Here is a 17,351-nt window from a genome sequence, read left to right on the forward strand (position 1 = left end):
AGCTGGAGACGGACCAAAGCTTGCAATCCTGTTACAACACTACCGTCGTCCCAGCCCCAATCACGGTTTAATTAAAGTAGTCAGTCATGGGACAACGGTCCAAAGAGGACAAGTGAATTAGTAGTCACGGCTGGACCAGGAGGTGGAAGATTTGTGTTTTTTAATTTGTTTCAGTTATTGAGCTCGGCCTCTCAGATGTTGTAGTGATACTAGAAATTATTTTCTGAAAAATGTACTCTGTGATGGATATTATAATACCCATAATTCTAGATATGGTTTACTCCAATAATTCATAAAAGCTTTTTGGAAACATTGTTTTTAAAGTTGTTGTATTAAGCGTTAGTTTATGGACAATAAGGCCTTATTTTTTATTACAGTAGCATTTGTAAGACTGTAAGTTTCAACATAACAGCATGAGAAACACATTTATTGTACGGTTGCGGTAAGAAATTTTAAAAAAGCTATCAGAAACTTGTCAACAGTTTGAAGACATGTTGTCAAAAGTCATATATAATTGTTTATATAGCATGATGAACGGATTTATTGAGTTTATAGGAGCAATTTGTAATTGTATATTGGCTGCAATTTTAATTTAAAACACACAATTTGAACTTACATTGCAGCAACAGAGTGTGAAGAAGCAACAGTTTGACTTTATGTCACAGACGTCAGTGTGTTGTGTTGTGGAGATGTCTACTGAAGTTAGCATGCTAACAAGTTAGGCCTGACCTGTCCTTTCTCATCATACCATTTTTGAACTGCATAGGCGATAGTCTGATAGTAGTTTCAGCTGGGAGATATATGTGTAATCTAATCTCTCCTGTCCCTGCCTGCTGTGTCCTCCCATCCCAGAACTGCTGTAAATCGCCTCCATACTGTATCCCCAGGGGCTGTGTTCAGTCCTCTAGGGCCACGGGGCTGCATGGCTAACTGAGCCATGAGTTAATTAGCTAACGGTATCTAGCTGCAGCAAAGGATAGCTAGCAAAGAGCAGCAGCTGTCTGTGACTCTGGTAACGTGTTGTTTCCTATGTTTTTGGAGCGACCTCCAAATTCTGGCCGTATAACCTTCTAAAACATGCTTTAATTTGTCGTAATTATCAGTGAACTATGCACTTATATAACAGTTGATCATGCTTTTGTAGCTATCGGATCTAAAACAAGAACAATGCCTTACTACGACTAGTAGATTCTGAAGTCTTAAGTTTTATTAATGTTAACAAGCATCTTGCGAGGGCTATTGAGAACATTTTTACCTTGATACAAGGAACTTAATATGAAGCGCTATGGACCGTTGTTCATGTTTTGCTGTCAGCATCACTGTAAATGTGCCAGGAAAAACAAAGTCTCTTGGAAGGATAAACTGGCCATACATTGAATGACTTGCAGAAAATGAAAAGGGGCCGGGGGGGCACTGTAACACAATGCTGCCATCCTGTAGGTGGCTGATGCTATTTGTGGCATAAGCAATGGGGCTGGCAGTCGGGGGGTATGTAATCCCTCATGTCCAGATGAGGTATTGACTGTAAACAGAGATGACTGGATGTAATCTTAGAGACACAATGCAGTTTCAGCAGGGCCAATGAGACCATTACAAGACTTGGGAGCACATTATATCGTGCAGAAAGCAGGATATTTCGTGCAGCATTTTTTCGGGATTTTCTGGTTTATGGTATACATCGGGATTAAATCCCACTGAGATCAGCTCAAACATGATTTAATATACAGAACATTCCAGTGTTTACTGCATTTTAAAGTGCATAAGGTTACAAATCTCCGCACGGAGATCTCATACATTTTATTTTCCGCAGTTTCCGATACAGATTTGTGTGAAGTAATACAGGGATTGATCTGATTCACTCCTAACAGAGGATCCGTCCTGTAGATTCAGACTGCATGATGATACTGAGATTTGGCCAAACCTACGTGAAGCTTCACCCTACACAAATCCATTTCTTCCTCTTTCCTTCCGTGACGCACGTTCTCCACCTGGTAAATTTATTCTTGCTGCATTTATTCCCTGACACGTGAATGGGACATCTGGGATTTACACTTTGTTCAATATCAGTATTACTTTAAGCCATAAATCTTATGCAACATATTTTTCCCCCCTCCTCTGTCAGTAGCCCTCCCTGCCCCATTAACTGTGTAACTGAAGTTACACAAGCCGTTGTGTAGGGAAAACAGTTGGCATGCCAACTAATCCAACCCAACACAAACCCAGCTGAGAGAGAAAAAGCACCAAAAATAAATAAATTAATTAATTAAAATCAAGGGATGTCTGTTTCAATTATGATAACATTTGGATCATTACATAATAATCCACAAGCAAACATGCAAAATGATCTGAGCTAATGTCCTCTCCAGTGATACACACGGCCAGCTGAGGCCATGAAAAGAACTGAGCGAGTGGGTTCAGCGTGGGCATGGAGAGTCCGGCTGAATGGTGTCCGAGAATGTTAATGAAGGTTTTCACTCACAGTAAAATCAAGACAGGTTAATTGTCCAAAATGATCCGAAACAAAGTCAAAAAAGAAGTGGCTACACCTCAACGGGCGAATACTTTACCTGTTGTAGTGCTGCTTTTCAGCCAGATTCTTTTACTGTACGTTAGCCGTAACCTAGCGTGTAACAGCACACGTCGAGGACCAGCAGCGTGTTTCGTGGTTTAATTTTGACGACTTGTTGATACTTTCTGCACACATCAAGTCAGAAAGCTGTTTCAAAGCTTTCACAGATAATACAGGGAGAGAATGCTGGAGCCTCATTCATTCACTGAGTCTAGAAATCAGTTAAAGGGGCAATGCGTAGTTTTTGGAGAAGAAATTCAGACTCACAATTTTAGTATTTACAATATTAATGAGTATATACTATAATACATACTCAGAGGTAGTCATATTTTCCATAAGTGAACAAACACGCTGTTCTCAGAGGAAACATAATCTTCCTGTGTCAGCCGGCTGTATGTTCCCGTTTTTTTTGTTCCTCTTGTTTTTGTTCCCCTGAGTTGTGCTTTGCTCGTCTTAGGTGAGACTTTGTTTTAGCTTTTGTCTTTCAACTTTCTATTGGTAGGATTTAGGCTTCTTGGTCGTTTGTTGGATTCTTAGTGTTTGGATTACTCAGCTTTTGTGAGATAACGCTCGCCTTTCTGTTCTTAATCCCGTCTTTTTTTTCTTTTTTCTTTTTTTTTTATTTTGCATTTGTGTTTAATGTCAGTTTGTTTACTCAGTCATGAAATGACAGAATTTGTTTGGGCACAAAAAATGTTTCTCTTCTGATTGAAATTCCTCCCTCAAAACTAAATAGCGCACCTTTTAATGATTTAGCTGTAGATTGTAAACCCCTCAGGTTTCTGTCCTCTACAGTAGCCGCAGCATTCTTGTGCAAAGCCTATTGTATCAAAATCACAGATACTCATCATGTCTTTGTGATTAAAATGCTACTTGTGTGCCTCACATGAAGTTACTGAAACATTCTCCAGGTCCAGAAAATACTCTATTTACATAATGTGAAACTGAAAATCATCATGTTGGAATAGTTGGTGGTATCAGAAATGTATTAACTGCGTAATCGTTTCCTCTCTACAGTTATCTTCTTTACATCCTCTGTTGCTCTCAAATACCACTTTTTATTCTTCTGCTCTCTCAGAAGTAAATATTCCTTCCACATCACTTCACACTGCGGCTTGTTTTCTCAGAGATCTGTTTCACTGTTTTTTAATTTACCTTCCTCTAGTTCTTCGAGTCTCATTTTCCCCTCTAGCTCTTTCTCTCTACTCTGACTTCTTGTCAGTTGTGGAAAGTGCATTTCTTCACATTCTGTATTTAGGCACACAGTTACAAGCACAGAGTTATTTGTATTAAATGAATATTATTTATGGCACTTAGTTCTTCAACTCCATTTCAGTCAGTGCAAAATATGCCATAGTTACTTGTTGATTATTAAATCAAGACTTTTTCCACTCAGAATATAAAAAGTGTTCATGATAAATTATGTTGTGTCATAAACTGAACCCCTTCACAGTTAATGCACAGTTGAAACAACTAGGTTATTAAATCAGTCAGACAATTTATTGGCAACTATATAATAATCATGTCGGCCATGTTTGATATAAAAACCAATAGCTTTATTTATTTTTAATCATTTTGAGGTTTTGCAATCGCCCTTATTGGACCAAACAAACATTGTTAATGTTTCACTGTGGCCTGAAGTGAAACCAAACAATCATCAATTAATGGAGCAAATAATAAGCAGATTAATCCGTAATGAACATTGATAATCGTGATAATCATTACTCACAGGATGAAGGATGGTTCAAAATGAGATTCACCTACAACAGTAAACTCCTGATTTTATATATAAAAAATAACATTAATACATGATAATATAATACAATATATGATAGTATAACAGTTGCAGTGTAAATGTGTGTTTACAGGTCTTGGGGAGCGCTACTGCAGAGGAAGCTACAGTGTTACTTTACTTTTATCCTTATTATAAGGATTTTATTATATTTTATTATCTTCCTTAATACAGGCTGGTGTCTCATGTACAGGTGGCTGTTTTTATCATAACAATAAACCCTGTAATTCAATTACAATATCCGGCCAAGCGGAGCAGGAAGAAAAAGCTAATATGTTGATTTAACAAAGTTGGTAGATTAGAGGAGCAGTTTGTCATCCCTAAATTAAAATGTCATAACGCATTCTGCAGACGTCGGGCTGCCTGATTAACTCTGGCTTTTTAAAAATGCACCATGCAGATGATTTTTTTTAAAAATTATTTTGTGATGTACCTGCGGTGCATATTGAAGCCCAGAGCTGAAGCCTCTGCAGGAGCAGTTCGCCTCCTGCAGCCTGCAGCTATATAGACTCACACCCTTTAAATGTTGGATCCTGTCTGCGACACCTTGGGGAGAAAAAAAAGGTGTGATTTCCACAAGATGTTCAGCTTTTTTTTTTTTTCCTATTTATTTATTTATTTATTTATTTATTTATTTATTTATTTATTTTTACTCGTGCGACCAGTGGCTGAAAACCACGATCACACCGACGTTGCAATCTGTTTTTCACCGTGTTGTTCCTCTATTATCGCTGCTCAGTAGGAGAGCGAGCCTCACCGCCAGGAAGCACACACATGCTGCATGAATTGATCTGTTCCATTAACTTCGTGTATCCTCTTCTGCGCGCCTCTGACGCCGGCATGTGTGGAAGTGATGACAGAGGAGGACGATGATGGGGGGGGTGACGGAGGATGAGGATGAGGAGGATGAGGATGAGGAGGATGGGGGGGACTATCATGAGCCACATTATGTAAATAAGGTGCAGGGGCATGTGCCAGTTAAACCGCAGTGCCGTGCGAAGTGAGACGAGGCTGTGGACGGCAGAAAGCCGGGGCCGTCGGTAGATGGCGGTAACCCAAGAAACCTGATCCACCGGGCTCCCGGGCGCTCTGTCTCAGTTTGCAGCACTCGCACTGGAAGGCAGAGGAGCTCGCGCAGTTTTTTGAAGGACATAAAAAAAACCACACACACACACACACACACACACACACAAGAAGGAGGAGGAGGAGGAGGAGGAGAGAGAGAGTGAGCGCGCGCGAGAGGAGAGAGAGAGAGAGAGAGAGGGGGGGAGCGAGAGAGAGGAGAGAGAGGAGAGAGAGGAGAGAGCTCTCGGCGGGTCCTGTCGAGTTCAGCGCGCAGCAGTCCTCCCGAGCCGGAGACGGAACGCTTTTTTTTTTATTTGCCGCAAAAGACCCGCACACACATACATACACACACACACACACACACACATACACACACACATACACATACACACACACACAGACACACACACACTGAAAAACAAAACAAAAAAAAAAAGACGGGAAAACTCGGAACACCATGGAAGACAAGTCGAATTCGTTCTCCAGCAGCAAGGAGGAGAAGGCGGATGGGAATAATGTTTTTCAGAGGCAAGACTCGATACAGAAAAATAACACGGGGAGCCAGAAGGACCACGGCAACTCCGTGGGCTTCAAGGGGGAGCGGGAAGAGGCCATGGTCGGGTTCGACGATCTGGAGGCGGCGGCCAGGCAACACGGTTTCATGCAGAGGCAATTTGGGGCCATGATGCAGCCCGGAGTCAATAAGTTCTCCTTGCGTATGTTCGGCAGTCAGAAAGCCGTGGAGAAAGAGCAGGAGAGGGTGCAAACCGCCGGATACTGGATCATTCATCCGTATAGCGATTTTAGGTAAGGCGCTTGGAAAGAAAAAAAAAAAAGACACCTGCTCACCCTTTCCTCTACCTCCCTCTTTCCCTTTTTCTTTTTCAACCCACCCCTCCCCGCCACCCAGAGGAGGTCTGCACACACACATACACACAGAAAGCCATACACTCTTCACACGTAACGCGCTGTCATCGGCACACGCACCGCACTAATCTTCCTCTCTGTGTTTTTTAAGGCAATCAGGCTTCTCTCTCTCGCTCTGTGTGTGTGTGTGTGTGTGTGTGTGTGTGTGTGTGTGTGTGTGTGTGTGTGTGTGTGTGTGTGTGTGTGTGTGTCCGCCGGCTCCTGTCACACAGCGAGCCCGGACCACTGTTTCATTGCGGCATTTTTTTTTCTTTATTATAATAGAGAGAGAGAGAGAGAGAGAGAGAGAGAGAGAGAGAGAGAGAGAGGAGGTGTGGGGGGTGGAGGGGTGGGGGCGCGTTCAAGGCTCCAAAGGTGTATCAGTGAAACGTCCTTGGAAAGAGGCTGCTGAATGTCATGATTTGAAAACACACACACACACACGTACGCGCACCTTTTTTTTCTCCCCCTCCTCTGGTTTGTTAGTCGGCTCTCTCTCCTCATTGCGACATACTGGCGACAGTACCTGGACACACACACACACTCACACACACACACAACGTGACAATGCCACTGCACCATCACGGTTGTAAACACTTCATTGTAGGCGGGCGGTGTAAATGAGCGGCCTGTGTGCGAAAAAGACCAAAAATACGCACAGGATGCGGTAAAATCAGCCGGTTAGAGAGAGACAGAGACAGAGAGAGAGAGAGAGAGAGGATATTCAGTGCTGTCAGTGAGTCAGATGTTGTATATGTTGCACGTTTTTTTTTCTTTCTCTCTGTCAGCGGTGGTGGAGGATGAGTGATGGGCTGGAAAATGTGATGGAATGTGTTTCGTGTGAGGAGAGGAGCTGCAGGAGCGTCCTCGCCACGCTTCCTTCACTTCATGTGACGTGATCACCCCTTCCCTCTCTATCTCTCTCTTTCTCTCTCTCTGTCTCTCTCTCTCTTTTTATTTATTATTCTGTCTCATCTCATCTCACCTGGAGACACGTGCATTGCATTGTCCCATTGTCCCGCTCGATGACAGGACGGGCAGTGCAGCCGCAGACAAACAGCTTCTCGTTTGTTTCCGGCACATTGCGCTCATGCATGGTAAACAAATGAGAGCAGGTAGAGAGAGAGAGAGAGAGAGAGAGAGAGAGAGAGAGAGAGAGAGAGAGAGAGAGAGAGAGAGAGAGAGAGAGTCCGGGCTGCTGGTTCCCCCCCTCCACAAGCTGCATGTTTACAGTTCACCACATCACCAATTAAGCATCTCATCTGGCCCCGGTGTCCCCTGGCACAGCTTGACGGTGACAATCATGCCCGTCGTTTTTTTTTTTTTCTTCCTTTCTTTCCATTGAAGCTTCATGTGAACGTGCCAGGACATGTTGGAGCTGTCCATGGTCCTGAAGTCAGAGCAGGCCTGAGTCTGCAGCACTGTGCCCTCTCTGCTGCTGCTGCTGCTGCTGCTGCTGATTCAGAGTCTGCTGAGGAACCGCTGCACTTTAAGTTACCTCAGCCGGCCTGTTAGACTGCATATTTTATTCATACCATTTTATTTATACTTCAGCATTTTGATACAAATACATCACCATAGCTCTTAGATGCACTTCTTGTAAAACAACAACAACAACAACAACAACAACAGTAATGACGATAACTTTGTCTATATAGCACCTTTCATACGGAGATGCAGCCCGAATGGCTCAACAAAGGCAGAATAAGATAATGGACACTCACATACACACACACACACACACACAAAGAAAAAGAAATGACAGGTTAAAACAGACAACAACCAGATAAAACCAGCAGCAGTTACAGGTTGAAACTAGCCCCAGTAACATGTTTAAACCAGGAATGATAACAAGTTCAAACCAGCAGCGATAACAGGTTAAAAGCAACAACAATAACAGGTTAAAAGCAACAACAATAACAGGTTAAAAGCAACAACAATAACAGGTTAAAAGCAACAACAATAACAGGTTAAAAGCAACAACAATAACAGGTTAAAAGCAACAACAATAACAAGTTAAAAGCCATAATAAGAGGTTAAAACGTGCAGGGATAACACGTTCAAACCAGCAGCAATTGCATTGACTTAGAGAATAACAAGCATACAGACAAATGAAAAATGAATAAATAGATCATAGGAACAGTAATAATAATAATGACAATATGACAGTAATACCCTAAAAGAACACAATAGATGCCTTTGGTCCACATACTCCAATCATACGTTACATGTTACATGTAGGATTTCCTCCACTCACCCATGCAAAGACACAGGCACTTGCCCATATGCACACACAGATGCACGATGATGGTGGGTGAAGGATTAGCTGCACAGCACAACAGTCAACGAGCTTAACAATCTCTGAAAACATTTATGTAAGAAGATTGACCCCCCCTCCCCCCCCCACAACCCCTCTGTAAAATGGCCAGAGGGCAGGGCCGGAACAAACCCCTGATATGCATACCTTTCCTTTCCTTTTTTTTTTTTTTTTTTTTAACAGTGAGGAATTTTTGATTTAGAAATTAATTAGTTGTCTGAAGAGAAAACTGCCAGTAGTTGCAGGTGTACGTGATGAATAAGAGCTGCCATTCTTTTGTTTACAGCACGTTGATGTGTTTATTCTTGAGGAGATGTGGGGCGAGACAGTACCGTTTCTATCGGCACAGAGTGATGTTGCGTTTAAAGACGTGACCGGTGACTTCCAGCTCTCCTCTCGCACAGTCTCTGCGATGTTAGGAAACAAGTGAAGCAGCAGCAGCAGCAGAGACTGTGGGCCTGTTCACATTTAATGTACACTATTGCATCTCATTTTCAATTATGGTGTATCGCACAGCTGGTGCTTTCAAACAGGAAAGTTAATCCTTGCATTTTGTTCTGAACGCAGTCTGTTTCGGCTTTGACTTAAAACTGAGCATTTAGTTCACTTTGTATCAGAAAATACCCAGTATCTGTATTGTGTATCGCCATATCGCCTGGATATAAATCATGTATTTGGTCCATATTACTCAGACCTACTACGCTTTTCACTTTAATGCTCATGTATAATGTATGTCTTGGAGCGTATACACATCTGAACACGTAGAATCAGAGACGGACTGGGCCGTCAGTGGGGATTTTGTGATTTATGCCGTGTTCCAGTCAGTGTCAGAGGTCAGAATTTCAGACAACAAACTTGTCTGACGGTCACAAAATGATGCCTCGTTGGCAAGTGTACACATGAGTGAAGCCTCAGCAAACACAGCAGAGAAAAAACGACATTATACATTTTCATTTCATGTGACTTTTATACCAACATATCTTAATAATAGAAACACTGTTGCCCACAAAAACACCCTGCCTCCTTCCCCACGGACGAGCCCATCGCTGGGTGACGTCAGGTAACTGCACCATCGTGGAGTTGAGTTTACACGAAGGCTCCGAGGGGCGTTCCATCGTGCTTCTCCTCTGGGGGGGGTCCGAGTCGTCTCCGCTGAAGTAGATCGTCTTTCTTCTATTTTTTGTTGTGTGAGAACATGTTTCACCGGCTCAGGCCCCCTTAAGGTTCCTTTTCTTGGTGACATTTTACAAAGGGCTGTTTTTTTTTTTCATGGGAAGTCTTTGTCCTCCAGCCAGTTTGAAGACACAACCCCTGCATGTCAGTGAGACTGCCTCCCGGCTTTGACGGTGCTGCGGGGTTACGGTGCTACAGCTACCTGCCGTGCTGGTGCATAAACGATGGCGGGTGCGAGGGGTGCGCTTCGCTACTGCAGCTCAGGAGTTCATCTCGTTCATCTGCGTTGGGCTCCACAACACAATTATTTGGTTTATTAGTTTTTTAAAATGAGCAGCCTTTCATCATCATATCATTATATTAATATTAAACATTTACCATCCCCTTACTCCTTTGTATGCTGCGGCAGAATCCACAAAACAAAACAAAACAAAACTCTATGGGCTTTTAATGAAGAGTCTTACGTAAGTACAGCCCATGAATGACACCACCATTCACGCGGGGCTTTATAATGCTTTTGTGGGAGTGTTTGAAACTCAATATCCGACATATTCTTTGTACACAGTGGCTGCTTAAAGATTAATGGCAGGTTAGTAATATTCATTATTCATAGATTTTTAGAGAGGCCTCATGCACGGCCTCATACACCTCTCTGGTCAGGCTAAGGAGAGGCCTTTGTCGTGGTCTGAAAGACTCTCAGTGAGGTTTTCTTTTCAGAGTCCGTTAAAGAGCGGGCATCAGTTTGGTCAAGATGGACGGGTGACACATGTGATTGTAGTTAAAACGCCACACTGCTGGTCTTTTTCAATCGCTATAATTATTCTCGCCATTTAAACATGCTACCTGCGATGTACTGTGCAGGAAATTAGGGGCAATTTCTTTCCCGGCAGTCTCTCAGGGTTACTGAAAATTACATGTTTTTATTCTTCAATTTGAGGATTCAGATGTCTCAAAGGCCACATTTAACAATGCTGCTGCTCATCACACCTAGAACAAGTACTGCTATGTAAGGAAACAATGTTATAGTATTTTTCAAACGTGTGCCTTCATACTTTCTACTCACCTCAAGTTTCAGAATCGCTCCAGTTGATCGCCTCAGTTGGCATCCGCGACTCGGCTGCCGTGAAATCCTTCAGGGTCAGAGTTACGTCAACTGAAAGTGCTTATTTCTGCCACCGACAGGATAAAGTTGTTGTTCCGACAACATTACGGAAATGATTCCTAAGGAGACAGACCTTCTTGTTAAGTATTAACATCTGTTTTCTAACCAGAAACACCAGAAAAACTTACTCAAGGAGAAGTTTTGTTGTGAAATCTTGTGAGAAGTGAACGGTTACAGTTGTTGCCTCATCTCGACTGTACTTATGATTTCAGAGCAGAACGTCTACTTGAGTAAGACCTGTGGTTCTGGCTACAAAAATGATCTTATTATTTAAAATGAAATTGTTTGTCAGACACTTAGAATAGCAACCTCAGCACTTTTATTGGACGTAGCGTTGATGGTCGTAGTTGCCCCAAAGGATTACGTTGCAACCATCGCAGCCACGTTGCAGCCGCAAGCTGAAGCGATCTGCTGGTCCGATTCCACAACATTTGGTTTCTGTGAATCATTTACTCACCAAAACATGTCAACATAGGACCCAGTCTTAAAGATACTGGACTTCCCCCTTTACTACTACTACTCCTGAGAGACAGGCCTACAGAGAACGATGTTTCCTCCCTCTCTGTGATCTGCAGTCCATATTTCCCTCACCGTATGTATCGGTACAGTATGTGACCTCTCGCGCAGCGTACTCGTTACACTGCTGATTGGATCGGGTGCTGAGTAAGATTGTGCGGGGTTCCCTCTGTTGCTTGGCAGGAGAGGTCTGGCATTGATTATGATGGAGCACTTGTTGTAGGGAGGAAAAACCTACAAGATGAAATGAGCCGGCTTGATTTGGAGCAGGATCGTTTCGATAACGATTCGTCTGCCCGGGCGGGAGGTGGTTCTCTGATCTTTGAGCTGCAACATTGATCATCGGTGCTTCGTGGGTTTTTGCTGGGAGGTTTTTTTGGGGGGGGTGTTCTAGAGCAGCTTTCTGTTTCTCCTTTCCAGTCTGGTGACTAAAAGCATTGCTGTGGTTCTGGCTGATTGCACTGCTCTCAGCTACTGGTTTAACTGGGGCCGGGTGCATTCTCAGAGTGGGAGCGTCGAAGCGAGAGCTTAACACGGTGGTGCAGCGAGAGATGGGTGCGGTTGTTGGAGATGGCTGCAATGGCACACTTTGTGGGCTGGCTCTGTAAAAAAAATAAATAAAAGGGGGCGACTGCCTTACTGTGAGCAATGTCACTTCGCCTGAAAGGCTCCTTGTTTTTCTGGGATTTAGCTTTGTAAACAATGTCTTTTCAGTGTTTTGTGGTTTTATAATCTTTAATTCTAGAAGTGAAACAATGTTTTATTCATTAGACGAGTGGGTGTCTTTGAGGTCGTGCACAGTATAAATACCACCTACCCGAGTCAAGAGAGAAATCGAAACATGTGGGCACTCTGTGGGCTTATGATTATGTTAATATGTGTGGAAAACGTCCAACCTTTCTGTGACTTGAAACTCAGCAACTTAACGAGGACGGATAATGAGTTTCTGAGTGGGAAAAGGATGTATTTTTCCTGGTCGACCCGCATTTTTGTATTTTTGTGACTTTTTTTCTCTCAGCTTTCTAGTCTATTTTGAAATCAATTGAATAATGTTTGCACTACTGCATTGCAGTATTACTTTTGCTATAATCTCCTTTCATGAACTTTTTGAGGTCTTTTCTATCTTCTTTCTACTAATATGGATTTCTTTTTACACCCCTGACTAATGATGCTATATAAAGTAATTACATATTTTCTACAAATTAAAAAGATCTAAGACATATCTTCATAATCATCGTTTCCTTACCTTGGTCCCCTCAGATATGAATTATTCTTTTCAGTGTGCATTTAAAAAGACACACATACAATATACACATTATGATAAACGCTGACGATAGTGTGTGTTTTCACAATCAAACTTGTTGTTTTGCTCCTAGTTTTTGCTCAAACATGTTGTTAAAACTGTAAAACATCTTGTTGTGTACAAGTCAGGGCTGCCCACGTGAAGAGTCCACTCTTCAGTCTCCAGTTCAAAGCCTACTGGTGTAAAAAATACCCATGGCAGGGTATAATGAACCACCTAGATGACCGCTGTTTAGTTGAAGTGAAGACAATTATCGGACACATGATCTGTGGATATTTATAAAGCCAAGGCCCCATCTTAATTCATTCACACAGATCCATTACCGGCTGGCCAGTCTGCCAGCGAGACAGACAGCCGGCAAGCCAGCCAACCAGCCAGCCAGCCAGTCCATTTCCATCTTCAACGACAGCAATGGGCGGGCAACAAGGCAGAGCAGAGGCAGGCCGTCAGTCAGGCAGCAGGGATGGCGTCAGTGGAGAGTTTTTAGCAAGGAGAGATAGGATTCCTGAAAGCATCTATTTTCATTCATGGTTGCTCGGCCTTTATCGAGGCCCAGGACGCTCCGTGAAAAGAGCAGGGTGCTGATGAATCACTCCTGGCTCTGTTCATCATGAGACAGAGGGCAGGGACATTAACACAGGCAGGATGGATGAGAGGGGTCTCATTCTAACAGGGCCCTGAATACATCCAGTAAGTGCTAGCAGCACATTTTCGTGATGCCCTTGAATCATACTTAACTTTTTCTGCCCTGACTTGCATCCAAATGGGTTTCTCTCTCATGTCAGCTTGCAGCTGAACCATTTCAAATGCAGTTTTGGAAGCATTAACTACCTAAATCTCGAGGCAGAGTATAGCGGTGAAAACATGGACGATGAAGATGTGCATGCTGTGTGTGCTGGGAAGAGCAACTAAATAAAATGCTGTTGCTTTCTCCTCCACTGACTGAAATCCTGTAGGCCATGACTTTGGGAATTTTCAATGCTGTAACTGAAAAAAACCCCATAATAATGTGATGCTGCTGCCGTCCTTTCGACACACAGCTCCACTCGCTCACCGGAGCTGCTCCAATCTCTGTGGCGCGGTAGTTTTAGTTCTGATAGGCTATTCCTCTCGAATCGTAACCAATCAGATGTTGCTCTGGGATGACATTTGAATACCGATTTGACGTTGATTACCATCACAACAGATGAAGCTTTCAGGTATCTGGGTCAGCCCTGGCTGGTAGTAGAAACTTCCCCAGCAGGATATAAGTCTGATGAAAATAACAGCAAAAAACAACAACCTCCCTTGTTGCTGCCAACTCGTCAGATATGGCAGCTCGGTCAGTGGCAGTAAGCTACAAACTATGATGCTACCTACACATCTAGCATCCGTTTTGGATGTGTTTGGGTTGGGTTACCTGGTAAGGTTTAGAAAAAAATCTTGATTTGTTTTAAAATAACTGCATTCCCGAATGTGAACTTACTTATGAAGCAAAAACTTAACAACGAGGAAATCTTGCAAGGTACAAGGTCAGTTTGGGAGTGAAGCCGCTCTGTAGTCTGGTAACATGGCAGCAGATACTTCTGCATCTTTTGCCAGACGGCAGCACTGTGAACAGACTGTGGCTGGGGTGGGTGTTGTCTTTTAATATCTTGACTTAAACCCTGGTCACAAGGTAAAAAGTCTGTTTGTAGAAGAGTCGGCTGACCAGGCTGCTGCACTGGAAGCACTGGGAGTCAGAACAGGCTTAATGACAGCCATATTGTTGATTAGACATGTTAGCTGCATGACTGTAGCTCCAGATTAAAACATCTCAGCAGTTATTTGATGCATAGTCATTCATGGTCCCCAGAGGATGAACCTTGTTGTCATTTGTGAACCCCTGACTTTTCCCTTTGCATTTCATTTGAGTTTGTAATTGTTAGTGAAATGTCTCAATGGATTTAATACAAACTCTTGGTTCAGACTTTCATACTCCCCTCAGGATGAACCACACTGACTCTGATGATCCTCTGACTTTGTATCTAGTGCTATCATCGGGCCCATTACTTTGGATTATGTCATTTCCATCAGCCTCAGCTGTTCTTTCTGCTTAGTGCTCATTAGCGAATGTTATAACGCTAAAACATACTTGCAGACATCATGTTTCCTCCCTTGCATTACTGATTCATGTGTGTCACCCTGCAGGTTCTACTGGGACTTGATAATGCTCATCATGATGATGGGGAATCTAATCATCATTCCTGTGGGAATAACCTTCTTCTCAGAGCAGACTACCACCACCTGGCTGGTCTTCAACGTGGCCTCGGACACCATCTTCCTGGTGGACCTGGTCATGAACTTCAGGACGGGCATCGTCAACGAGGAGAGCTCCGAGATCATCCTCGACCCCAAGGTCATCAAGATGAATTACCTGAAGAGCTGGTTCGTTGTGGACTTCCTCTCCTCCATTCCAGTGGATTATATCTTTTTAATAGTGGAGAAAGGCTTTGACTCGGAGGTATATAAAACAGCCCGCGCCCTGCGAATCGTCCGCTTCACCAAGATCCTCAGTCTTCTGCGTCTTTTGAGACTGTCCCGACTCATCAGATACATACATCAGTGGGAGGAGGTGCGTATACGTGTGTGTCTGCGTGTGTGTTCCTGGTGTTGATATGAAGGCAGAGAGCGGGGCAATCCTGCGGAGTAATGCAGGGATTTATGGTTGTTTGTGTTGCACGGTGGCTCTCCGGCTGGGTGGTTTTTCCTCCCCGGCTGCACGGCAACAACCTTGAAAGGTTAACGCACAGATGTAATTGTGCACGTGTACGGCTAATAGGTGCTGTCAATCACCACTGGTCAGAGGGCTTATCTGTGGATAACAAGTGGCCGTGTCAGTCTCAGCTCATTGATGGGTGAAATTTATTCAAAATCAGGAATTAAAAGCAATTTCTTCCATTTCCTTTTCAGACAAAATGCTTCAGTTCTAACCATAAAGTGGATTTATTCGGATTAAAGGCATAATCAAGTATATTATCAACAGTATTCCACTGAGGTGATATACATTCCAGGCTAAATGAACTGCTCTCTTAATGTTCTGTTGCTGTGGTTGTTCTCAATTCCTCTGGTGGATTTTGTGTGCACAAGGTTAAACCCCACCGGACATAACCGAGAGTGATACATTATTACCTCGCACCGAGTCCTTGCACTCCCTGACTCTGTCTTCTCTTTCTCCCCGGTAACGATTTCATTTACACACTGCCTGGTGGAAAGATTGCTTCTCTCCGTTTCGCGACTGAAACCGCTCCAGCAAGACGCCGTGTTGCATTTTTTAGCCATCGTGTCCAAAGCACTGAGGTCACGTTTGATTTGAAATGCAGCTCAGATAAAAAAAAAAAAAAAAAAGAAGAAAAAAATGTAAATGGTTGACCGTAACACCACCTCGTCCCGGATGCCCTTGCCCCGCAGCTCCCTGTCCGGCCCCCTTATTGTCTGATGTCCCTGCTGTTGTTATCGCTGCTGTTATCCAGGCTGTTTGTTACGCCGGTTGAAGCAAATTGTGCTGCTGTCAGGCCTCAACACGAGCTCCTGATCTTTGTTTACTGTATGGTACAGCAAGATATCAGCAACAGGGGAAGTGCGAAATAGATAATTGACTGTATAACTGGCAAACCAAATATTATCAACCTGTAAATATAAGCTAAACGTAACTCGCTATAGTCGTGAACATCCACCTAGAACTTAAGTGCAGACGGCAAAATCGCTCAGCGTATCCAATTCCAAGGCACGCCACGGATCAGTGAACATTTACGGAGCGGGGAAAAGATCATCTTTGTGCTCAAGCAGCAATGAGGCAGCAGACTTTTATAGTGTTTATGGCGGCTTATATTTCTGTCTGTCAGTGTGTGTTTTTAAGCTGCGTTCTCTTAGCCTCGCCGCATAATGTGGCATTTGGAAAACAAAAGCATTAATCACGCTTCAGCAAAAGCATTTCCAAAATGTGGACTTTACTGTCGGATACGCGTGCCTGCAACGCCACGCACCATATTCTGAAGAGTGAGCACCATATGGATCGCAGTTGCCTGGCGCTATTATCTCGGCGTGCACACAGTGTGGGAAGTTGATTATGCGTTTGAGATAGGGGCGGCGCTGTGAAAGATACTGCTGGTGAGTTTGCAGGGGCCTGCACGCAGTGGGAGGATGAAGACGGTACGGGCCAGGTTAGAGAACACGGCGCCGCAAGGTTAATGAAAATCTGCAGTGTGCATGCAGGGAGGCAGGCAGCGATGTGTCATAGTGCTCTGATACAACAGCCCTGAGTCTCTCTCTCTCTCTCTCTCACGCTCAGTCGTTCCTCTTTGTCTCCATTCGGGTTTCTGCTTATCAAAGTCTTTGCTTGTTTCCCCTCCCCTCGCATGCTCCTCTCTCTCACGGTGTGTCACCCCCGCTCGCCGTCTCCCCCTAAAAACGTTGTTGCGTTTAACCTCGGCGCGCTTAGAAAATTACAGTAAAGGAATTGATTAAAAAAGACACACCGCATAATAGGACAACGGCAAATCAGACACATCCACGGGAGACGTGCGAGGA

General features: G+C 43.6%; 1 protein-coding gene across 1 annotated transcript in view; it reads left to right on the forward strand.

The window, feature by feature from the left end:
• The first annotated feature begins 5,737 nt into the window (after positions 1-5,737).
• LOC119030493 (potassium/sodium hyperpolarization-activated cyclic nucleotide-gated channel 1) overlaps positions 5,738-17,351 on the forward strand; it is an 87,297-nt gene continuing 75,683 nt past the window's right edge. Inside the window, exons 1-2 of the mRNA XM_037118128.1 lie at positions 5,738-6,233; positions 14,973-15,396. Of these exons, the coding sequence (XP_036974023.1) occupies positions 5,884-6,233; positions 14,973-15,396 (774 nt within the window). The 5' untranslated portion in view covers positions 5,738-5,883. The remainder of the gene's footprint in view (positions 6,234-14,972; positions 15,397-17,351) is intronic.

Source organism: Acanthopagrus latus, chromosome 12, assembly GCF_904848185.1.
Source record: "Acanthopagrus latus isolate v.2019 chromosome 12, fAcaLat1.1, whole genome shotgun sequence".
Classification (NCBI taxonomy): Eukaryota; Metazoa; Chordata; class Actinopteri; order Spariformes; family Sparidae; genus Acanthopagrus; species Acanthopagrus latus.